This window comes from Stenella coeruleoalba, assembly GCF_951394435.1.
Source record: "Stenella coeruleoalba genome assembly, chromosome: 4".
In the NCBI taxonomy this organism is placed as follows: domain Eukaryota; kingdom Metazoa; phylum Chordata; class Mammalia; order Artiodactyla; family Delphinidae; genus Stenella; species Stenella coeruleoalba.
Genome location: NC_137149.1, coordinates 75,713,043 through 75,737,721, shown reverse-complemented (window position 1 = coordinate 75,737,721; position 24,679 = coordinate 75,713,043). Strand labels below are relative to the sequence as shown.

At 40.4% G+C, this 24,679-nt stretch overlaps 2 protein-coding genes and 1 pseudogene across 5 annotated transcripts in view; 1 reads left to right on the top strand and 2 right to left on the bottom strand.

The window, feature by feature from the left end:
* LOC307185222 (RE1-silencing transcription factor-like) overlaps window positions 1–11,625 on the bottom strand; it is a 228,639-nt gene extending 217,014 nt beyond the window's left edge. The window contains exon 1 of the mRNA XM_079919139.1: window positions 11,588–11,625. The gene's annotated coding sequence lies outside the window, so the exon portion shown is untranslated. The remainder of the gene's footprint in view (window positions 1–11,587) is intronic.
* Window positions 159–24,386, bottom strand: REST (RE1 silencing transcription factor). Of its 3 annotated transcripts, none has more exons than XM_079919135.1 (4): window positions 24,257–24,386; window positions 15,677–16,580; window positions 11,588–11,671; window positions 159–5,766 (listed from the first exon to the last, which is right to left on the bottom strand). In XM_079919135.1, the coding sequence occupies exons 2-4, from the start codon at window positions 16,569–16,571 to the stop codon at window positions 3,815–3,817; spliced, it is 2,931 nt and encodes a 976-aa protein (XP_079775261.1). In that variant the 5' UTR covers window positions 16,572–16,580; window positions 24,257–24,386; the 3' UTR covers window positions 159–3,814. The 3 variants fall into 3 exon arrangements, with proteins under 3 accessions (XP_079775261.1, XP_079775262.1, XP_079775260.1); XM_079919136.1 differs by lacking the exon at window positions 24,257–24,386 and adding an exon at window positions 23,224–24,044; XM_079919134.1 differs by lacking the exon at window positions 24,257–24,386 and having other exon boundaries at window positions 15,677–18,127.
* LOC307185229 (EKC/KEOPS complex subunit TPRKB-like) lies at window positions 17,930–18,714 on the top strand (annotated as a pseudogene). Its single transcript has one exon. The product of its transcript is annotated as an EKC/KEOPS complex subunit TPRKB-like (transcript).
* Window positions 24,387–24,679: the final 293 nt, after the last annotated feature.

The window sequence follows — 24,679 nt, the reverse complement described above, 5'->3', positions numbered from 1 at the left end:
AACCTTTCTACCTACCATGGGTTATCTGGGGTAAAAGATTTTGAAAATTAATACACTTGCAATTCCAGCCAAATAAATTGACTTCCTTGATACTTGATGTACCAATAATAAACAAAGGCATAAAATGCTTTTTAAAACTTTATTTCAACATAACTATACTTACAGAAATACACTCATATTGGTTATTAGAACGCAATTTAACTTATCCTACACAATTTGGACCAAAAAACTTGGTACATGGTTTGCTTTAAAAAAGAAAGAAAAAGCATTTGCAATCTGGTTTATTTTTCCATCTATTACAAATGTATATAAAAGATCCACCATCAAATGCTGCTAAAGCAAACAGCATGAACCTTGAGAAATTAAACTTTGGTTTGTCTCTGAAAAATAACACGTATTGCACTGTAAAAGTTTATAAAATTGGTGCAACAAAACATTGTTGTAATGTTTCAATGCCAGTTCACAAAGTTCGATAACTAATGGATGTTGATGAGGGTGGGGAGAGCCTATGTGTACGTGTGAAAATATAAAAGCAATCCAATCTAGTTAATATTGCATGTAGATCACAAGTTTACTCAAATCAAGATTCAGATAATTTCTTAAATCTGAATTAACACTACCAGTCCAGTTCATCTGCTGAGGTCAACAAGGAAACTGCACAGTAGCTGTTTTTCTGATTTGTGCAAAAAAGAAAATGAAGTTTCTTCCCCCAGGTTTTCAGTCTAGAACTGAAACTACAGGAAAGGTATTCCTTCCACTGTCAACATTCATGGGGTGATAGGCGATGACTCAAGCTTAAATCTGAATTAGCACTCAGATGAGAAATAGTTCCCAAAGTTAAAGACCACATGACTTTAGAAGTGACTCTAGAGGGAATCTAAAGTCATGACAAAGATAAAATGGCCCTTCTTGGGAGACCAGAGTAAAACACCCAGCCATAGTCATAAGAAACCTTAACAAAAAATGCAGCCCTTTGCGAATGACACCTCAATTTAACTTTAAAAAAGAAAAAAAGGCAGCCCCATAGAAGCAGCTCTGAAAAGAGGAAGAAAATATAACTTAAAATACCTTGAAAACCAATGTGAATATAGGTTCAGAAGATAGTTAAAAGATATATTTTTATAAGACTACCAAGGATTAGGCTTATATTCTAATATTTCAACTTTTGCTCTAGTACTAAACATCAATCTACAAATAACATGTTCACTTTTCATTCCTTTATCAAAAGGGAAAATTCTAGCTTCAATCCTATCCAGTGGAGGGTATACTGAGAAAATAAAAAGATTCAAACAGTTCCATGCAAATATCACATTTTTCAAATGGAAGAACTCCCAACTAGACCAGAAGTTCTTATTACTAATGCACTTTTCATTGAAACAATTTTTAATAAGAACAAATACATGGCATTAAGGTTCAGAACCTAATATAGGCCTGACAATCAAGTCCTTGTTTTCTGGAAGAAAGGCCTCAAGTTCATTCAATTTCCAGTAACAATGTTTTCACAGATCATTTTCATAATAAGGAGTTTTAATTTCCTTCACATTTTTGTTTTTGGCATTCTAGTCTTAAAATCTAGACAAGAAAATTAGTCCAATTCCCCAGAAGTCAGATTTTTTTCTTTTGAAGTATCAAAAGAATCCACAAAACCTCTTCCCAAAACTGATTCCCAATCTGTAATTTGTACTTAACATGAATCTTTTCATGTATACTGTAAAAGGTAACTTATATAAAATGTACCCATGAATATTAAAAAATAGTTGTTAGAAAGATTTAACTAGCCTTATAATTTAAGTTTTAAAACATAAATATTTGCAGCTTAATCTTCCATTGACAATGATTGTCGGAGCTTAGAATTCAACATCATTTACAAATCCCCAACGTGCACACAAAACACACACCAGTAACACAACTTACTCCTCATGTCTTGAGAGAATCTTCCGCTTCTTTAAATCTTTGGCCTCCCAGTCAATTCCAAGTTCAAATGTCTTTTAACTTGGACTTCTCAGAATTTTAACAAGTTTTCCACCCATACTTCAATACTTTTCCTAATCTTTCCTGTTGCATTGCCAAACTCTGAAACCTGCTTCAGAGGTCATCAGACAGAAGAAAATCAATGAAATATAAAGTGGTTATTTCAGAATAGAACATGGGAGAACTGGAATTGTTCAGAGTTCCCTATGGGGATCATACTTTATTGGACTACAATGAATAACTGCTGTCAACAAGAAAAATCCTTTACTGGATTCTTTCATATTCTTTGGTGACTGGCCAAAGAACCTACCAACAAAGTTTGGAAGTACATACTCTTCCATACAAAGTGCCCCACAGGAACACGAGAATAGCTGCAGCTCATTTGAGTCCTCGCCTGTAGAAAAAGGCAGTCACAGGAACAGCTAGGACACCCACTAGTTGGTGGAGATCCCTGAGAAAGTGTGATTTTTTTAATCTGGACTGAATTTAACTTTCACCAGCCTTTTTCACTGTATTCACAGGAAGTAGCAGCTGGTCTACCGGCACTCATACTACCTTTCTCATCATAGGTTTTCTGTAAAATCGCTATGGCTTTGGAATCTCACAAACTGATATTCTGTATAACTTGAAGGAGTAAATTATGCCTCCTAATTCCAGATTTGCAGTTTCCAAATAAAAATTACAGTTCTTTATTCAGCGGAGTAGACATAAAAACACCAACCATCTATGAAAGAGGTTTCCCTCTAAAATACGGTTTAACACTGTACATTTAGGAAGTAGATGTACTAAGACAGGCCAAAAGTTTACTTATGGTTGGTATTTGAGATAAAAATCCATTCAGAAAAAAAAAAAATCCATTCAGTATAGACCTAGTGGCTTATTTATTGTAAAGTTCAAACTGAGAGCTATGAATTCATTATACGCATTTAAAATAAATAACTTATGAAATGCAGATTCTGGCATAGATATGAATATCAAAATCAATGAATTTAACCTGCATGTTTCATTTGCTCAGAAATTTGCACACATTAATATTCTGCAAAAACGACAATTGCAGCAAAGGAAAAAAGAAAACTGCCCTTTTGCAAACAAGATTAAAAGCATCCCTCCAAAGAGGAAAAAATAAAATGCAAATATATGTATAAAGTGTTACTGTTCAACAAAAATGCTAGTTCTAGAAAAAAATGTAACTGCATAGATTAAAAAACAATGTGCAACATCTTAAGCTATTAAAGCACCGAAATAAAAAAACACACCAAAATCAATGTTTTTATGACAATTAACATATACACAAATAAGAAATATGTATTGATCAAAACTCAGGAAGTAAATACCTGGGCTGATACACTGTCCATTGTTGGCAGAACTTCTCTTCAATTTAAATGTCTCTTTTCATTTCTAAAACAATTTTAAAGTGCTAACTTTATATAAAGCAGGCAAATTCTTCAAGTAATTTGCTATTTAAGTATGCCAATTTTTACAGAACTAAACAAGGAACTAAGAATAAACTAAAGTGAAACAGGAGTAGACATGGGGAAAAAACTCAATAGTTATAGTTGAACAAATCGACAGAATGCTCTAATACCACCTTGGCCCTCTTGGTTCAATTAAAAGCAAAAGCTAATAGATTTAGCTGGTTTATTACACTAACTCCCTTGGATTTGCTAAAATTTGTACATCATTAGGTACATGGATTCCTAAGGAAAAGAATGCCACTTAAAAATCAAGATTGGATACTAATTAAAGCAATTTTTTAAAAACAAAAGGCTGTCTACTACTACAAATGAATACAAAATGTCACAGACCTTACAAACTAAGAACTGAAGCCTTGCCCAAAGTTTATTTACTCCTGCCCTTGAGCTGCCTCTTCAAGGAAGTATACATTAACCAAATGGCGATTGAGGTGTTTGCTGTAATCTTTTTCCTTTCTAAAAGAACGATCACAGAAGATACAAACAAAATCTCCCTCGGCCACTTTGACTGCCAAGGCTTCCTTTCCATTTTTTCTACTAGTCTCTTGTGGAACTGGCCGAGCCCCATTCAATCCAGAGTCATCACTATCCTCTGACATGTTGTCACTTAGGTCACTTCCATCATGACTGTGGATGCCTTCGTCTTCATCCATTTCCTGAGACTCATTTACTGCCACGGTGACAGGAGGTGATGCCACAGTAGCTGTGGACACTGCTTCACATTTTTCTAGCGGTAGAGGAAGAAGTGGTGGTGAAGCTGGTTCTTCAACCGCCGAGTCTCTGCCGGGGGGATTCTCTGTTTTCTTCTCATCAGCGTCCATCTTCATTTCACAAAGCATAGCGTCAGCCTGACGTTTACCATCTGAAGTTTCACCCTCTGGCATATTCAAGTTTTGTTCAGAGGATGAAATACTGGCAGATGCCTTGGTAACAGCAGCAAGACCAGCTAGACTCTTATCTGCCTCTTCTGCTTCCACTTTTTGAAGAGGAGCTTCTTTATGTCCTTCCCCTACAGGGACTAATTTTTGGTCTACTGACTCTTCCTCTTTTAAGTCTTCCTTTGGCAGAGGTGGTGATGGTGGTAAGAGATCCTGTGCACCGGCACTTTCCTTTAGAACCTGCCTGTCTTTAACAGGCACTAAGCCAACTTCAATAAGGACTTGCTCCTTCTGCGCCATTTCACTGTGCATGTTGGTCTTTTCCTTGCCATTATCTTTGTGAGGAGACCTTTTGGGGATCGGCTCCACGGGAGGAGGAGGCTCCGCATGAACAGGCCCCTTCTGAACAACCTCGACCTCAGCATGCCCCCCGGGGGGAAGAGGTGGAGGAGGGGATGGGGGGGGAGGGGGAGGAGGAGGCGGCGGCTCCGTCTGAACAACCTCGACCTCAGCATGCCGCTCGGGGGCAAGGGGAGGAGGAGGAGATGGGGGGGCGGCGGGAGGAGGCTCCGTCTGAACAGGCCCCCCCTCAGCAGACTCCATGGTAGGAGGAGGCTCTATCTGAGTGGGCCTCCTCTGAGCAGGCTTGCCGCTTTTTTTACATGATTTACTTCTCAGAGTTTTCTTCTTTGCACTGTTTTTCATGCAACTACTTTGCTTTTTATTCTCCTCTACTTTGCTGTCACCCTTCGGCACTTCCTGACTATTTCTGGATTTGCTTTCTGCCTTCTTTTTCTTTTTTGTCACAGGTTCCTCATCATTCACACGTTCTTGTAAGGAACGGGCTTCAGCTTCTGTCTTCCTTTTGCTTTTCTTGCTTTTACAGCTTTTTTCTGCATTATTTCCTGGGTGCACATCCATCTCTTTAGCTTCCAGTGCCGATTTGCGAGTTCTCGTAGTCACTTGGCTTGAGGCATTACTACAAGGCTTTTTCTCTTTTGAAACATTATCTTTTTTCTCCACTTTTACAGACCTCTCGTTTTTCTTCCCAGTCACATCCCCCTTCATTTTTGTTTGCTCTGTTTCTGTTTTCTCATTGGTGATTTTGTTATCAGGCAAGTCGGCCTCTCGCTTTTTGGTTTTCTTTAGCTTCACTTTTGAGACATCCATGGTCTTATTAGGACAAGTAGGATGCTTAGATTTGAAATGATACTGCAGATTACACTTCTTGGAAGCTGCGTACTCGCATACAGGGCAGTTGAACTGCCGTGGATTAACATGTAGCTCCACGTGTTTTTTGAAGTTACTTCTATCTGCTGTTTTGTAGTCACAGTGTGGGCAGTTAAGAGGTTTAGGCCCATTATGAACCTGTCTTGCGTGACGGGTTACTTCATGTTGATTAGAGGCCACATAACTGCACTGGTCACACTTAAATGGCTTCTCACCTGAAGGTAAACAAAAGATGTTGCAGAAGGCATACATTAAGAAATGAATTCAAGATTTACTCAAGCATACTTAAAAGGAATTGGATATATATTGAAAAACAAAAAACAAAAAAAACTGACAGAAACTATTTCTTGAAGACTTTATCATGCAACTCATATTTACCATATTTATTTGTATATCTTTTCTCTATCCCTTGACATAGATTCTCATATCAAATGGAGGAATAATTATCTCAGTTAATCATCATCTTCTAAAAAGTTCATCAAATACAGATTCATCAAGAAGTACACAACAGGACTTCCCTACCATTCCAGTGGTTAAGACTCTGCGCTCCCAATGCAGGGGGCACGGGTTCGATCCCTGGTCGGGGAAGATCCTGCATGCTGAGTGGCGTGGCCACAAAAAAAAAAAAAAAAGAAGTACACAACAATTACTGGCAAAGTGACTTGCGCTCTTGATGTTAATTTTGGGACAAGGGCACTAAAAAAGAAGGTAATTTTAAAGTTTTCATGTTTAGATAAAACAAATGTATAATGGAGTAGAACATAAAACTCCCATACATTTCAGATAAACCTTGAGACTTCAAAAGAAATATTATACACTATAGGCTACACTCCCAGACCTTCCATGTGAAAGTTTTAAAACAATTCTTGGCCTCAGGGAACAAAAGGCTTTTTCTTTAAATTTAACCCTTTTGTCCATCGTGGCAAGAGCTGAGTCAAGTTTCACTCAGCAAACTTTTCCACTGCCAGAGTTGCTATTCCACAGCAAAAATAAAACAAGTGAGAAATCTTTTCTTGATTTTCTCTCACCTTCTTCTAAAGAATGGGCAAAGAAACTAGGTAAACGAAAAGGGGCATACAAATATATATGGTATATAAAATAAGCACAAAAAGTCATAATCACAGATACATACAAGACCAGAAGCCCACCCCCAACCCCCAAATTAAAGGCATTAAGATTAACTCATTCTACCTGAATACATACCCATCTAGATCACACTCTAGCAAATATTACCAAATGGTATCCATACCCCACTGGTCCAATGGAATGCATAGCAGAAAAATGGAAATTGACATTTATGAAAATTCATCTCTCAAACATTCTCAAATTAACATCAAATCTTATTTAATTTTTTTCATAAAGCAAAACTACTCAGACATGAAGTAAAACCATATAGATGGTAAGCTTTACATGATTAAAAAATGTCTGATGATAGAATACTCGATCACAAAAACAAAAACTTAACCACGTATGTCAGATTGTAAACGTAGCTAACTGGACAACTCTTCTCCACATTAGTCCACTAATAGATTCATAAATGGAGGTTTCTAACAACATGCTGCATTAGTCTACACCTGGCCCTATCTTGTCCTCTCCATTGAATGACTTCAAAGGAGACAAACATTTACTTAACATATATAGACACAGAATGGGGAAAAGATATGTGACATAACAGTTAGGAATTTATTCTACAGTAAGAATACCTGGGGGGATCAAATATGGGCTCTGCAAATTACTGTGAAGTCTTGAGCAAGGTACTGAAAACTCTGTAAGGCTCAATTTCCTCATCTGTAAAATATTCTTAAGTGTTGTGAACTATAAATAATCTAATCCACATAGAGCTCTTAGCAAAGGATAGATAGCCAAGCAGTCAATACACATTACCTGTAATGCATCACTTTTGGAATGGCTGGTAAGTTTTAGAATGGGTAAACAAAAGGGAAGATTTCACGTGTTTATCCTGCCTTACCATATAAACCCTACCTCTCAGTAAACAAAGAGCTGATGAATGGAGCTGATCTCTTTAGGAAAGTATTTGTGCTCATAAAGTAATTAAAATGAAAATGGTCATTTTTAAGTCCTAATGAATGAGGGTATTTACACAGCCAGCATCAAGCAAGGTGCAAACCTCCATCTGTGAAATGGTCAGGGAATGGGAGTTCGTAGGACTCTCTTTAAACAGTGATGGCATCATTTAGTTGCTTCATTCACCCTACCCACATTTTTGCTTTGTTGCCGTTAACCTTTCTTGTATTGAAAGATCTTTTCATCAAGTTTAGTTTATTAATACCTAGCTGAATGAAAATTCTTTTGCCTTGAACCAACAGTAATATTTACCTGTTTTTGATCTTTATAAATGTGTCAGATGTCTATTTTATTCTTCCTAAATTAATTTACAGAGATAAGGGAAATTCAAAAAGGGAGTTTTACAAGCTTTACACATTCTTATCAAGAAGAGCCCAGAAAGAGTAACAAGGGAACTTTTAATTAAAGAGTAATAGGGGGATATTACTCAGCAATAAACACAAAGTTCTGATAATGCAGCATGGAATGAATCTCAAAAATACTTTACAGAAGGATGTTACATTTAAGTCAGAGTATCAGTTGAGGGGAGACTATGGGAGTATTGACTAGAAAGGGTAAGGAGGGAACTTTTCTGAAGGTGGTAAAACATTTCATGTCTTCACCTAGATGGTAGTCAAACAAGAGAAAACATACATAAGGTCACTGACCTGTATACCTAAGATGTGTGCATTTTCATGTGTATTAATTAAACCTTAATACTATTTTTTAAATTATTCTAAAATTCACAAAAAGACCCTCAAACCATAACATGTTTCAAATACTTGGTGAAAGGAAAATAATTTTTGCTGAAAAAAATATTTTTCCATCTTAAAGAGTAGTTGATGGAGGTGGAACTTGGCAAGTTGTTAGTTTCCTTTAACAAACATCCATTATACTCATAATGGGAAAATAATCAAAATGAACTCCTATGCTGGCAGGACGGGAGAACTATCCAGTGCCATATCTACAAAAACATCATAAACTGGATGTATTTCCTCCAGGATGAAATGGTAGCATATCCACTCAGAATAGGAAATGGAGAGCTGTGGATTATGTCAGTATCTCTAGACTACCCAAGTGAGGATACTTGAAAACCATTAGTTACAAACACCAATAAAACGCAGAATAACACCAGATTAGGTTAGTGTGTCTGTATATTTCACCAAACCAATACTCTGATCCCTTCTTACTTTAGCCTCAGAAGACCTACCCTAATGGAAGTGCTCCAAGGAAATAACCAATGTGGTTTTGCTTTATAAACCAATTTGTCATTTTAGCTAAAATGTACCAACTCAGCAGAGCCTAGTCTCTTCCAGAAATAAGAGACTGAGCATACACTTCTCTTCCCTAAAATACATTCACATGAACAAGGAAGTGAATGCACAAGATGACCTATAAAGCTCAGACTCAAGACCACAGAGAAAGCATCCAAGATATTCACTCCATGCAACCCAGTCAGAAAGACTACCTACCCAATTTGACCACACTTAGCCTCACTTAATTTGCAAGTGTTATCAGCAACTTCTAAGAGAAGTACTAAAACATAGGATCCGGCTCGAAATAATTCAGCACACTTATACACAAAACAAACTAACCATGTTTGTTTCCTGTTTGTGACTCACAAATTATTGGCATACGATAAAAGACAATGGCTCTGCTCTCTCCATACTCTGTGCTATGCTGTAGTTTCTTGAGCCATTTTCTGAGCCATAATATTCTTTAAACACTGCTGATGACTGAAAATGAGGGTGGGGGAGTCGAGGCCAAACTCGAGCTCTTCTAAATTGGAAGAATGACAATTAACCTTAGATAAAACACTTATCTTCTCTAAGCCAGTGTCCTAATCTATAAACTGGGATTTAAGTATTCTAGAGGTACTAAGATTATAGATAACAAATTCCAATTTTTCAGTACCCAGCATGCATACAATAAATAGTAACTGCTACTCATTATTATGACACTTTTTAAATACTTGCTGTACTATAACAGCAACTACTAAAAATCACCTTTAAAATATAGCAGACAAAAGATAACAGTAACCAATGCAAAATCATTCAGGCAATCATTATTGTCTGGTGTAAAACACCATAGATAAAAATTTATACAGTGACAAAAGTATTATCGATTCAATGAAAAAAATACAAGTGTGTTGTCATTCTGATCCAGTGACACTAATATTAGGTCAACCAGATATGACTTCAAGTGAGACACATTATTATCTACAATTCAAGCATTTAGATTTAATTTCCAGTGTACAAGTTATACAAGGCACAGGGACAGAGGAAAAACTAAATGATACCATGAGAAAGCAAATTAACACAAATCCAGAAGAGGGGACATTCCAGAGGAAAAATGGCCATATTTCTCCAAGGCCTTAGTTTCCCCATTTGTAAAATGGGGACAATAACAGAACTTACTCATCATGAGACAGTTATGAAAACGGAAATGATCCAACTCATGAAAAGCTCTTAAATATTTTATTTAAGGGTTAGAGCACAAGTATCAGTAGGATATGATGGCCTACCCTCAATAAAGCAACCATATTACCCACAGAAAATGAAACCAGGAAGCACCCAAAAGTAATACTAAAAACAGGTTTCTGGTTAAGTGACTCAATAGTTTAGGAGATTGAGAAGGAACATTCAAAGTATAAAACTTGACAAGCATGTAAGGTCAAGTTGAGCCAGTAAGCATGCTGTGAGCCCTCATAGCTGCTCAAATTAGAATTCATACTATAATCAAGTCTTACTCAATCACTGACTTAAAACAGCAATACCCAATAGAAATAAAATGCAAGCAACATAGGTAACTTTAAATTGTCTAGCAGTCACATTACAAAAGTAAAAAAGAGGTTAACATTAACTTTACTACTTATTTAACCCAATATATTCAGTATCATGCCAACGTGTAATATTAAAAAATAGATATTTTACATAATTTTCTTCATACTGTTTAAATTCAGGTGTGTTATTTTATACATCTCAATTCAAACCGGCCACATTTCACATGTGGCTAGTGGCTATCCAATTAGACAGCACAAACTGTTAAGGTAATTGGTAATTGTTAACTTAAGGGAGTTGGGTCTACATACACTTTGGTAAACAGCAAGATTTTAGCATACCTCCCCCACAGGGGTATATATTCTAAATTTAGGAAGAGAGTACTCTGATCAGATGTGACTGTTCACCCAGGGTCAGTGTGGCCAAAATGAAATAATTATCCATTCAAGACCACTATGCTTTTTAACTTTGCCATCTACCTACATATTTCGACTTTTTAACTTTGCCATTTACCTACATATTTTGATAACGGGGACCAATTCTGGTGGTGATCATGATAATTTCAGTCACTAGAGAGGATATAAATCTCCCACTTGTTATAGCCCTGCATTTTATCTATTATAGGTTAATAAAATGGGATCCTGGATTATTTATCATTCTTTAAAGTTTGGCTTTTATAAATCAGTCCTCAGATGCCCTATCAATTGTCAAGAGAATAAAGCCAAATTTCAGGACCTGAGCAGGTAGCTAATAAGGAACCCCTGGAACCTGGCAACCACACACTATGAAACTTGGTGTTATACTTTGTTGGGGATGTGGAGGGAGAGTCGGGAAGGAGTATAAGAAGGCAGAGGTTGCTCTAAAAAGGATAAACCAGGCTTGGTCTATGATAGCAGTTCAACTTTTATTACATCATGGAACTTGATGAAGGTCTGATGAAAATTAAGGACACTCCTCCCAGAAAAAGTACACACATACATTTACATTTAGTTTTGGACATTCCACCTACAGACTCCCTGGTTAGGAATCTCCATTTAAATACAGCTTCACACTAGTAGACCACTAATTTTTAACTCTAATTTCAAAATTATATTATAAATGAACTATAAATAAGGAACCAGTTCCAAGTCTAGAAGAACTTTCTTATAATGGTAGTTTACCAATGATAGAAACGTTCCCATTTCTTACCAACCTGAATGAGTACGCATATGTCTGGTTAAATGAGTCTTCTGAGAACTTGAGTAAGGACAAAGTTCACATTTATACGGACGTTCTCCTACAAAAATATAATGATTAATGTTCAAATATGATAAAATAATGCAATTACGATTCTCACTAACAATATACACATCATTCAGTATTGAGCATTTTTAACAAGGATTTCTTTTTTCCTGTCCCTGGCAAAATGATCGATTTTTATCATGTATTAGAAAGATTATTCAGAATACAACTAACTACATTATTTTAGCTTTGCTGACAAAAAATACCATTGGCTTTCTGAATTCTCACAGCCCTTTTAATTTTCACAGTAATGCTACATGTTATTACATTAAATATTAAGAACTGAAAAAGTATCTTAGATCAGGTATAAAATTAGAATTATCCTTTTAAAAAAATCCACAACATTGTAAATCAACAATACTTCAATAAAATTAAAAAAGAAAAACTACCCAAATTTTCTGATGCTATGACTTAGGTAACTTTTTTTTTTTTTTTGCGGTACGCGGGCCTCTCACTATTGTGGCCTCTCCTGTTGCGGAGCGCAGGCTCAGCGGCCATAGCTCACGGGCCTAGCTGCTCCGCGGCATGTGGGATCTTCCTGGACCGGGGCACAAACCCATGTCCCCTGCATCAGCAGGCGGACTCCCAAACACTGCGCCACCAGGGAAGCCCAGGTAATTTTTTTGATCCTTATAAATGATAAATCTACCATTTGAAATTGTTAGCTTAAAGCAATAACATTTTTGAGTGGGGAAGCTGTTGTTGTAAGCTAAAAATTTCAAGTGGTAGATAAAACTTTTATAAAATAGTCAGCTCAGTGTTAAAACAAATTATAATCGTAAGGCCACAGGGACTGAGAGCAACTGAAGATGAGAGGCCAGTGATTTAATAAAGAATTTAAGACTCAAAGGCAGGAAACGTGTATTTTTTGGAAACACGTGTCAACCACAAAACATATCAAAAAACCAGCTTGCTAATTTGTTTTCGTATATTCTTTAACCACAAGGTAATAATTATGACCTCAGGCAAGCTTCCTCATCTGTAAAAGTAATAGTACCTTCACTTCCTAGAATTGTGAGAATTTAAATCAAGATAATATATCCAGAGCATTTAACGTAGTGCCTGGCACATAAAAGCCCTCAATAACCATCAGTTATTATTTTGTCTACACTGTAAGTTACAGTAATAGATGTGTCTAAAAAATGGGATAAGGAAAAGACGAGTACAAAAAAAAAAAGAAAGAAAAAAGAGAATGTGTTGATGATGGGACTTCCCTGGTGGCGCAGTGGTTAAGAATCCGCCTGCCAACGCAGGGGACATGGGTTCAAGCCCTGGTCCGGGAAGATTCCACATGCCGCGAAGCAACGAAGCCCGTGAGCCACAACTACTGAGCCTGTGCTCTAGAGCCCGCAAGCCACAACTACTGAAGCTCGCGCGCCTAGAGCCCGTGCTCCGCAATAAGAGAAGCCACTGCAATGAGAAGCCTGCACACCGCAATGAAGAGTAGCCCCATTCATTGCAACTAGAGAAAGATAGCGAGCAGCAACAAAGAACCAATACAACCATAAATAAATAAACAAACAGAATGTGTTGATGACTGTGAAATGTGTTCCTAGTAACTATTCAGCTGTTATTAGCCAGCAGCTATAGATTAGCTGTAAATACATTATAGCAACAAAATGCCTACTTTGACCTAGAATAATTTTAAAACAGCTTAAAAATTGTTGAATGTATTTCTGTAAAGAAGATACATACGGACTTCCCTGGTGGCACAGTGGTTAAGAATCCGCCTGCCAATGCAGGGGACACGGGTTCAATCCCTGGTCCAGGAAGATCTCACGTGCCGCAGAGCAACTAACTACGCCCCTGTACCACAATTACTGAGCCTGCGCTCTACAGCCCACATGCCACAACTACTGAAGCCCGTGCACCCTAGAGCCTGCATGCCACAACTACTGAGCCCACATGCTGCAACTACTGAAGCCCAGGTGCCTAGAGACCGTGCTCCAGAAGAGAAGCCACCGCAATGAGAAGCCTGCACACTGCAACAGAGTAGCCCCCACTCACCGCAACTAGAGAAAGCCCACATGCAGCAACAAAGACCCAATGCAGCCAGTAAATAAATAAATAAGTTAATGGAAGAAAAATTTAATACCCTTACAGATTAACATGAAGAATCCACTAAGGACAATTTACTTTAAAATTCTTCATAACAAAATAGATTGCTTCTATCTGTGCAACTCACCAAAAAAGGCATAAATACTCTAGAAACACTAGTAATTTTTCAGTCATACATATAGGCAAAAATGTCTTTTTTTTTTTAATGTCATCTTTTAAAGTAGAATTTGTGTACTCCAATAAAAACTGATTTTAAAAAAAGTAGAATTTGTGAACTGGTTAAATATCGAGACTACAAACTGAAAAATCTTTTGACTGAAGACTCAAATGAAAATCCTCAGCCCCCTACCATGATAACTACCTATAGAAATGAGATTTGGAACTTTGAATCTTAGTTGTATGTGACCCTGAGCACATCACTTTAGGCTTTCAGTAAACACTTACCCTGTTTTCCTCAGTAAATTGTTCTGAAGATTAGCAGAGAGTAGAAGAAAGCACCTAACACTGAGCCCTCAATACAGGAACATAAGAGACCCACTAAGTGAACTTGAAAAGCAGGCTACCTAAGTAAGAAATAAGAAACAAGCAATTCCTGTTGACGATCATTTCTTATCTCTGCTCTTCAGCACTAGCTGAATTTTTCAATAAATACAACTTCAGAACCATGCATTTAATACCACTGATACTCTCAGAATTTACATAATCAAAATACTATCCTTCTGTGTATACACCAACAACTTGTTTTGAAATTTTTTTCTTTTAAAAAAACCACAAATTAGGTAATACCGGGGGGAAAAGCTTTTAAAAAGTATTAAGACAGGGACTTCCCTGGTGGTCCAGTTGTTAAGAATCCACCTTCCAATGCAGGGGACATGGGTTCGATCCCTGGTCCGGGAACTAAGATCCCACATACCACTGGGCAACTGAGCCTGAGCTCCACCAACTAATGAGCCCGTGTACCACAAATGCAGAGCCCACGTGCTCTGGACCCCTGCACCACAACTAGAGAGAAGCCCACGCATGGCAACGAAAGATCCCACATGCCGCAACTAAGACCCAACACAGCCAAAAATAAGATAAATAAATAATTTTTTAAAAAAATGTATTAAGTCCAAGTAAGTTTAACACTAAAATGTGAAATGAGATATGTACAACCAATGTTAGCTATGTAAGTCATAACCTTATTGTGGAAATATCAACTTTAATGTGGAGAAAAAGTAATGAATGATGAAGTATATAAAATACAGCTATTAAAATTAGTCACCTGGACTGTAAGTAAGTGAAAATAAACCACTATAAGAAAAAACATTAAATGGCAAAAAGTAGAGATCCTATTTAAAAAAAAAAACTATACATAAAGTATACATAAAAAATTGGAAATATACAACAAAACCGAAATTTTTCCAGTTCTCTCCATTTTCCTTTTTTTTAATTCTAAAAATGTCTTACAATTCTAAAAAGTCTTACATTTTTAGAATCTAAAAATATCTTACATCTAAAAATATCTTACATTACATTACATTGGAGTACATCTCAATAAAGCTGTTATTTAAAAAACTGAATTGCCAAATATGACAGAATATTAATAACCCTTGAGTATAGGTGATGGGGACCCATGGGTGCAGTGGGGCATTCTCTTTACTTCTGAGATGTTTGAAATTTTTCTTTCTTTTTTTTTTTTTTTGCGGTACGCGGGCCTCTCACTGTTGTGGCCTCTCCCGTTGCGGAGCACAGGACGCGAAGGCTCAGCGGCCATGGCTCACGGGCCCAGCCGCTCCACAGCATGTGGGATCTTTCCGGACCGGGGCATGAACCTGTGACCCCTGCATCGGCAGACGGACTCTCAACCACTATGACATCAGGGAAGCCCTGAAATTTTTCATTTTTAAAGTGTTTTATTTGGGGGGTAGCATACACTTATAAACAAGAAAGGTCCTCTTACCTGTATGAGTTCGAACATGCTGAACATAATTGTTTTTTCTGTCTGAAAAATAGTTGCATTTTCCACATGTGTATACTTTCCTTGGAAAATGGTTTCTCAAGTGTTTCCTCCAGTGATATTCGCTTACTGTGGTGTACGTGCAAATGATGCACTTGTAGACTCGCTCATTGTCCCCGGCTCGGGTGTGGTGTTTCAGGTGAGCAGTATAGTGATCATAGCGATTGGTATTGTAGCCGCAGCGGTCACAGCGAATGGGGCCCTTGGAGAAATCTCCCTCTTCCCCGGTGGAAGAGCCACATTCCCTGGCTTTCGCTTGCTTCTCTGCACTTTCCTCCACAAAAAATTTCTTGGCACTATGAACTCGGATGTGATGCACAAACTGTTCTTCAGATTCTGCTTCATACTGGCATGGTTTACAGCGAAAGGGCTTGGTCTTCAAGTTCTTGCATTTGTCCTCTGCTACAGGTGTTTCCCGAGGAAGATCTTTATTTGCGCTGTACGGTTCTGAGGCAGCTGACACCTCAAACACAGGCCGCGGTTGCACAACACTGAGTTCCAAACTCTCCAGTTCCATGTTTTCCAGCCCACTGGGCTCGCCTTTTACCTCAGGAGACTCCTCAAGTCCTTCTCCGTCACTATCTGAAAAGTTGTTATCCCCAACAGGCATCAATTCTGCCATCTGTCTTTCTTCGCCAACCAGGTAATCACAGCAGCCGCCGTTTACTTCCCCAGTTAAGGCCACATTTGCCAACATGATGAGCTGAGGCGCAGCCAGTTCAGCTCTGGAGAGATCAGGCAAGTCATACATGTCGTTAGGCAAGGCCATGCCCATGGTGCCACTGCCGGTGAACAGACCTCCTCCTCCGGAAGACTGCCCCATTACCTGGGTGGCCATAACGGTGTTCTGCATTCAAAACAAAACAAATAACACGAAAGCACCACTTTAAACACAACTTTTACTGGTCTAAAACCACAACATCACTGTAATTCTTCGTAATTTAAAAAAAATACATTTTCCCATATAATCTTTAAACTCAATCAGCCTCATTAACTACTGAAAATAAGCCTTTACAATATTTTTGTAATTCCAAATTCTCTTTACTGCAGTCATCAAAAAAATTTCTATGACCCCCTACAAAAAATTCTATCAAGCATTTGACACAACTCATCCATCAACTAGGTTTACCACTAGTGTGCCTTCCCTCAAGCACTTTTAATTTCTCTGGTAGAAAAATATAAGTAACCTTCATTTTTAGTGTTAATTAAAATTATATTTTATATTCCATACATGAATTCCATACATAAATTCCAAACATGCTGTCCTCCCATCTCCTGCTTCAACAGCTTACTGGTCTGAATCAGAAAGGGGAAAAATTCAAAAGCCAACTGTGCACTTATTAAGTATAGTCTGGAAAGTAGAAGCCTGTAATAATTGGCCAGTGGATTAAATCTCATATGAACTCAACTACCTCCAAAAGAATAAACTACAGTTGACCCTTGAGCAAGGGGCTAGGGGCACTAACTCCCTGGTGTAGTCTTAAATCTGAGTATAACTTTTGACTCCACAAAAACTTAACTATCAACAGCCTACTGTTGACCAGAAGTCTACCGATAACATAAAGAGTAGATTAACACATACTGTGCATGTTACATGTATTATATATACTGTATTCTTACGTACTGTATTCTTACAATTAAGTGAGCTGAGAAAAGAAAATGTTATTAAGAAAATCAGGGGCCTCCCTGGTGGCACAGTGGTTGAGAGTCCGCCTGCCGATGCAGGGGACGCGGGTTCGTGCCCCGGTCCGGCAAGATCCCGCGTGCCGCGGAGCGGCTGGGCCCATGAGCCATGGCCGCTGGGCCTGCACGTCCAGAGCCCGTGCTCCGCGGCGGGAGGGGCCGCAATGGTGAGAAGCCTGCGTACCGCAAAAAAAAAAAAAAGAAAGAAAATCAAAAGAGGGGCCGGGCCGGGCTGGGCTGAGCGGGAATAGGAGACTCAACCCCAGCACCCATGACCGTGATTTTCCAGGTGATGCCTGTGATTCTTGACGCCTTCATTTATCCAACACCTTCCGAGGCCTGGCCCTGGGATGCAGCCTGGCAATAATCAGCTCAGTCTCTCCCTTTGAGGGCTGACAGCATAGCAGCGATACATCATCCTGATAAGCCTATTGACTCACCAAAGTTGTGACAAAGTAGCCTGCAGAATAGGGAGCTAGTCCTGGGGTTCTGGGCCCGCTGAATCCTGCTTATCTATGAAATGCAGTTAACACATCAGCTGGACCTATTTCCCAAACACAGGGTGACCCTTCTGTTATTTAATGATGTAAAAAATGCTTGAGAATAAAGGCCATGGAAGGCGACATTGATGGCTCGTTAATAAACCCTACAGTGACTGTCGATCCATTTCAGATACTTGTGGCAGCAAACAAAGCAGTTCACCTCTACAGACTGGGAAAAATGAAGACAAGAACTCTATCTACTGAAATTATTTTCAATCTTTCCCCAAATAACAATACTTCAGAGGCCTTGAAAAAATTTGGTACCTCGGCAAATGACACATCAATTCTAACTGCTTACACTGAAGAGGGGGAAAAACAAATAAATCAAGAAGACCTAATATCTCTGATAGAAGGTCAAAAGTTTCTCTGAAAAATCTCCCAGAAATAACACATATTACAGAAGTCAAAAAGATATATGAACTATCTTCACAGGAAGAAAGTATTGGGACATTATTGGATGGTATCATTTGTAGAATGTCAACAAAAGATGCTCTGTGAAATGGGGACTTCCCTGGCAGTCCAGCGGTTAGGACTCCGCGCTTCCAATGGCGGGGTGCGGAGGCGCATGGGTTCAATCCCTGCTCGAGGAACTGAGATCCCACATGCTGTGCAGCGTGGCCAAAATATAAATTGGAAAAAAAAAAAAGATGTTTTGTGAAATGACAGAAATATTAAAATTTTTCAGCACTAAAAAAAAGAAAATCATAAGTGAAAATATATTTAAAGTACTGTATTTATTGATACCATAAGTTTGTGTACAACATGTGTATAAGACATCCATCTTGTATTATACGATACAAAATACTGTTGATGTTAAACATATTACTAACACTAGACATCAAAAATATGAAAAAGAAATTCATACTTATTTACAGGTATAACATTTATGCATTGACAACAAAGAAGCAGCAATATGATTGCTTTATGGTAACCTAATACCATCAACACGATTGCATCCCGGTAGTCTAGTGTACATGCAAATGAATCTTTATTAAAATTTATGGCATATAGTATTACAGTTATATTCATCATACAGCATTGGAAATGTCACATTTTTTTTAAAAAGCCACTTACCTGAGATGACAGGCTGATACATAATTTGACCAAGTAGGAGAGAGAAAGGCATACTGTATGGTACTATAACTTTTGAAAGCAAAGTTACAAAACAGTAGGAAAACTAACACATAATTAATTTTATATTAAATATCAGTCACCTCATACCAATGTAAGGATAGGCTATCCACGTCAATACAGGTTTTGCACACCATGTTCTACACAATGAACCTGTAGGCGATAAAGATGATGACACAATAACGTCTCAGGGTTCTTGCCATAAAGTTACTAGATTTTCACAAGACACTCACACACAACAGATTAGTTCATTAACTGTACAGATTGATGATTATTTACTATTCATTAAGTGGAAGTGGATCATCACAAAGGTCTTCATCCTAATAGTTGTCATTCACACTGAGTAGGTTGAGGGGAGGAAGAGGAGGGGTTGGCCTTGCTGTCTAAGGGGTGGAAGAAGTGAAGGAGATGAAGGGTAAGGCAGGAGAGCCAGGCACACTCATGTAACTTGATGGAAATACATCCTAATTTTTCTGTCTGACTTTTTTGCTTTTTTATTTCTCCTAAAATGTTTCCATGTGGTACCAATCCTTCCACGCTTTGCTTTAGTTTTAGTGCCTGTATCACAGAAGGTCCATGCTGTGAAAGGAGTCAAAAACAGTCTTGAATAATCAGAACGCTTCGGTCAGATTGTCAATTTGTTTCTGACACTGCTTCTTCTGCATCTTATTCCTCATCACCTGGCGCTGGTTCCAAAGCACTCATCTCCATCAAGTCATCTTAATGCCTCTGATGTGTTTATTAGCTCTTGAATTTCTCCAAGATCCCTATCTTGACACCCTTCACCCTCCACCTTTTTTCTTTTTCTTTTTGCCATATCCAGAATCTCATGATTTCCTTGATTGGCTCTGTTGTAAATCCTGTAAGTCATGCACAACATCTGGACACAGTTTTCTCCAGCAGGAATTTACTGTTTGGGGCTTGACAGTCTTCACAGCTTTTCCTATAACAACAGCCAACTTCAATCATGTAATCCTTCCAGACTTTCATGATGTTCTATCAGGGTTCCCCTTCCACAGCACTAACAATCTTTCCATAGACTACCATGTGTAATGAGCTTTAAAGACTCCCTAATCTAGAGGCTGAATTAGAGACAGTTCTGTCTGGGGGAAAGCAGACCACTTCAACATCATTAATGTTGAACTCATGGGGTTCTGGGTGGCCAGGGGTATTATCCAAATCAAAACTACTTTAAAAGGCAGTCCCTTACTGGCAATGTATTTCCTGACTTCAGAGACAAAGTATCAATGGAATCAATGCAGAAAAAGGGTTCTCATTGTCCAGGCCTTCTTGTTGTACAACCAAAAGACTGGCAGCTGGGGACTTCCCTGGTGGCACAGTGGTTAAGAATCCACCTGCCAATACAGGGGACACGGGTTCGATCCCTGGTCTGGGAAGATCCCACATGCCGCAGAGCAACTAAGCCCGTGCGCCACAACTACTGAGCCTGCGACCTAGAGCCCGCACACCGCAACGAAGAGTAGCCCCCACTCACTGTAACTAGAGATAGCCCACACGCAGCAACGAAGACCCAACGCAGTCAAAATATATATAAAATAAATAAATTTAAAAAAAAAAGACTGGTGGCTGGTGTTTATGCTTTCCCCTCAAGGCTCGGGGGTTAGCAGCTTTATAAGGGCAGTCCTGATCCTAAACCCCACTGCATTTGCACAAAACAGAAGAGTTAGCCTAACCCCTCCTGTCTTAAATCCTGGTGCTCATTCCTCTTCCTAATAAATGTCCTCTCATTTTTTTCCATAATAGGGCACTTTTGTCTGCATTAAAAACCTTGAGACTTGTGGTTGCCAAGGGGGAGGGGGGGGGTTGGGAGAGGGACAGAGTAGGAAGTTGGGGTTAGCAGATGTAAGCTATTATATATAGAATGGATAAACAAAGTCCTACTGTATAGCACAAAGAACTACATTCAATATCCTACGATAAACCATAAAAAAGAATATTAAAAAAAGAATTTATATATATGTATAACAATCACTTTGCTGTACAGCAGAAATTAATACAACATTGTAAATCAACTATACTTCAATTTAAAAAAAAGTCATTGAGGAAAAAGAATAGCAGCCTGAACAGGTTTTTTTTTTTTAACTGAAGTATAGTTGATTTACAATGTTGTGATCAACGACTTTCTTTTAATATTTATTTATTTGGTTGCACCAGGTCTTAGTTTCAGCTCTCCAGCTCCTTAGTTGTGGCATACAAACTCTTAGTTGCAGCATTCATGTGGGATCTAGTTCCCTGACCAGGGATCGAACTTGGGCCCCATGCACTGATCTTATCCACTGTGCCACCAGTGGATTGGGAACTTGTCTGCTGCGTCTTGATTGGCAGACACTACTTCTGTTATCTTGACATGTTTTAAGCTAAATCTCTTCCTAAAATTATCAAAACAACCTTTGCTGGCATAAAATTCTCCAGCTTTAGATCTTTCACCTTCCTTTTGCTTTAAGTCATCATATAATGACTTTGCTTTTTCTCAAATCATATTTAGAGTCCATAGGTATGCCTTACTTATTATAGCAATCCTGCACCAACGTAAAAACTGAATTCTTAATTCGAGATAAAAAGGTATTTCCCAAAACATGCAAGGTTTTCAGGCCTGCTGGCGTAGATGCAGTGATGACCTCACAAATTTCCTTTTTTTTCTTTTTTAACCATTGGTCCTTAGGGTCAATTCATTTATCTTGAAATGGTGGGCAACCTCAAGTGCGGATATCAATCTACCCCAGTACACATCAAACAATTCAACTTTTTCTTGTAAAGTCTTGACTCTACTCTGCTTCTGGGGAGCACTTCCAGCATCACAAGTGGCACTATGGGGTCCATGATGTTATTCAAGGTTTCTGGTATTGCACTGAACAGGATGAAAAATATGCGAGAACCGTGAGTGGTGACTTTTTATTGCCACACAATTTACTGGAGAGACTGCTCACGTGGAGATGATTACCTCACCTGGCATTTTAAGCAGATACTTGCAACACCTGAGCTCACCAAAATTAACAAGAGGTGGCCACAAAATTATTACATTAGTACACTATGTACTACAGTTAATTTTAAGCAATTATGATTTAATAATGAATCTTTATGTTTGCATTTCTGTGAATGGCACTCGTGTGGTTGGTTATGAGTTTGTGTGCATTAAGTCTTGATAAATTTTACCTTTTATTAGATTTTTGTTATTTTATGGCAGTAAATGATAAGAGACTAGTATCTACATATATTTTACATATTAATAACATCTATTTCCTAATTTTTTATATTAATAGGGTGCATGGTTCATCTGTTAATTTTTTCAAAATATTGCAAATCTCCAAAAAATTACAATATATTTCTTGAAAAAAAGCCACGTATAAGTGGACCCTCAGAGTTCAATCATGTATTGTTCAAGGATCAACTATATTATAAAAGTACCACTTAGTTTCTTTCCCTTTCTCTTTATTTTTTTTGGGATGACGACCTATTAAAAAGTAAAAAAAAATTACGGACCTTTCCTCCTGTGAAAAGAGAAGTTTGGTGTATTTAAGAGATCACAAATCAAAGTAAAGAAACTTTCAAATCCCCATATAAAACAGCCGATCAAGTCATCTCCGCAATCAGCAACTTTCTTGCATTGCGCTTGACTTGGCTCACTTGCCTACCGGAGCCATTACAAGATCACCTTGAAAACATATTGAGCTTTTTATAAACCGTCTTCACACTTTACTTTCCAATCTAAAAGGTGTTATTCACAAATTAGGTGTTCTCCTGCAAAATAGGTGGCAAAGGCTAAAAAAAAATGTTAAACCCAAAATACAAAAAGTAATCCTGTCTCACCCAAGTGCATAAACACAAACCGGTTGAGTCACAGGTACCAACAAAAGTTGGAATCAAATGCCATCACACAAAGCAAACGCTGTCCACGGGTTTAACAGCCCAGACTACTCGGTAATTTCTAATTCTTCCCAAACCCTAACTACCATCCCCAAAGGGATTTTAACGTTGGTCAGGAAGACTGTCCAAGCACAGTCCGAAAGCCCAACGTGCTACGCGAATTCCTACGTGCTGCTGCCACCAGAGCCTGCCTCGGCGGCGGCATTCCTAACTCAAATAGGCATTCGGCCATTTTCTCAAAATACGTACCAAACACAAAGCAGCTCTTTGCAAACTCGGGAGCTCTCGCTTCCTCTCGGCTCGGCCCGCTCACTGCACCACTGACACACCAGTTGCCGCCACACTCGTCCTGAACCTTTCCCTGGGCTCCCCAACACTAAAGACTGCAAGACGGGCAAACTCGGGGTGCCGCTGGGCCAGGTCAAGTCTTCCCCAGTTCAGGCTGCCCCCTCCTGGCCCGCGCGCCGGAGTCCGGGAAGAGGGAGGAAAGTTACCGCGTCGCCGCCGTCCCGGCTGCTCGCCGGCCCCAGCCTCGCCCTCCGCAGGGGGCCGAGGAGCCGCCGCGAGCGCCCTCCCGAGGCGCCGGGCCCCGAGCGCCGGAGGGGGCACCCCGCGCCCCGGAAGTTTGCGGGTTCACTCCCCCACGGCGCCCCGCGGGACGCGCGCCCCGGCCCCGCCGACGGCGGCGGCTAGGTGGCCCCACGCAGAGGGCCCCGGCGGCGGGGCGGCCCGATCGCAGAAATCGCTGTCCAGCCCCATTGGCAGAACCACCCGAGCCCCAGGCTGACTCAACCCTCCCGGCCGCACTCAACGGCGCCTTCCGGCGAAAGGGAGAGGCCGCAGAGGGAGGGGGCGGGAGGACCGCCGGCAAGCAAGGAGCTGCGGCGGGACCTGGAGCAGGAGCACGAGAGGAAGTTTCAGAACTAGGGCCCCAAGCAGCTCCGCTCCTGGCCTCAGGACAAGACTCCCAGGGACGCCCGGGCCCGCGCGGAGGCGGCGGCCCGGCCTCAACTGGGGAGGGGGTCCCGGCGCCGCGCCGCTCCCCACCAACGCCCCCGGCCCAGCCCCCGGACCGCGACGGTGTAACCCGATCCCGTTCAGCCGCCAGTCCCCGCCCGACGCGGCCGCCACCGCCGGAGCCACAGTATCTGCAAATCAGCCCTGGACAGCGCCTCGCTCCGCGTCCTTCCGCGCCCTCCCCCTCCCGCGGCAACCGCCGCCACGACCGCCCGGCCGGCCCGCCGCCCCCACCCAACCGTCTCCCAGACCGCGCCACGCTTACCGTCCTTCCTGGGCGAGGAGGGGCGAAGACCCGCGTCGCCGCTCCTTCTCGGACTACTTTTCTTTGTTGCTGGAGTTTCGGGGGAGGGGAGGGAGAGGGCGGAAAAGTTGGACGCTGGGGCAGTCGAGGCCCGCGAAGACCCGGGAGAGGGGCTGCAGAGAGTGTTCAGGCCTCCGGCTCTCGCCCTGCCGTCCCGGCCGCCGCCGCCGCCTGGGGCCCCGGGCCTCGGCGGCGCTTGCTCTGCTCCTGCGCCGTGAGCTCTCGGGAGCCGCACATTCCAACACAGAAGGCTGCAACGCGCACCCGGCCCGCGCCGCCGCCGCCGCCGCCACTCCCGGGACACGCCCCCTCCGCCTCCCGCGCGCGCCCGCGGGACACGCCCCCTCCACCGCCCCCGCGCGTGGCCGCCTGGCGCGCCCCGCC

Bases quoted from the DNA above. Each gene is read 5' to 3' on its own strand.
- REST (XM_079919134.1), bottom strand. From the start codon at position 16,586: ATGCAGAACACCGTTATGGCCACCCAGGTAATGGGGCAGTCTTCCGGA. The intron at 11,672-15,676 runs GTAAGAGGACCT...ATATTTTTGTAG, and splicing joins GCATGTTCGAACTCATACAG to GAGAACGTCCGTATAAATGT. The intron at 5,767-11,587 runs GTTGGTAAGAAA...GTTTACCTTCAG, and splicing joins ACATATGCGTACTCATTCAG to GTGAGAAGCCATTTAAGTGT.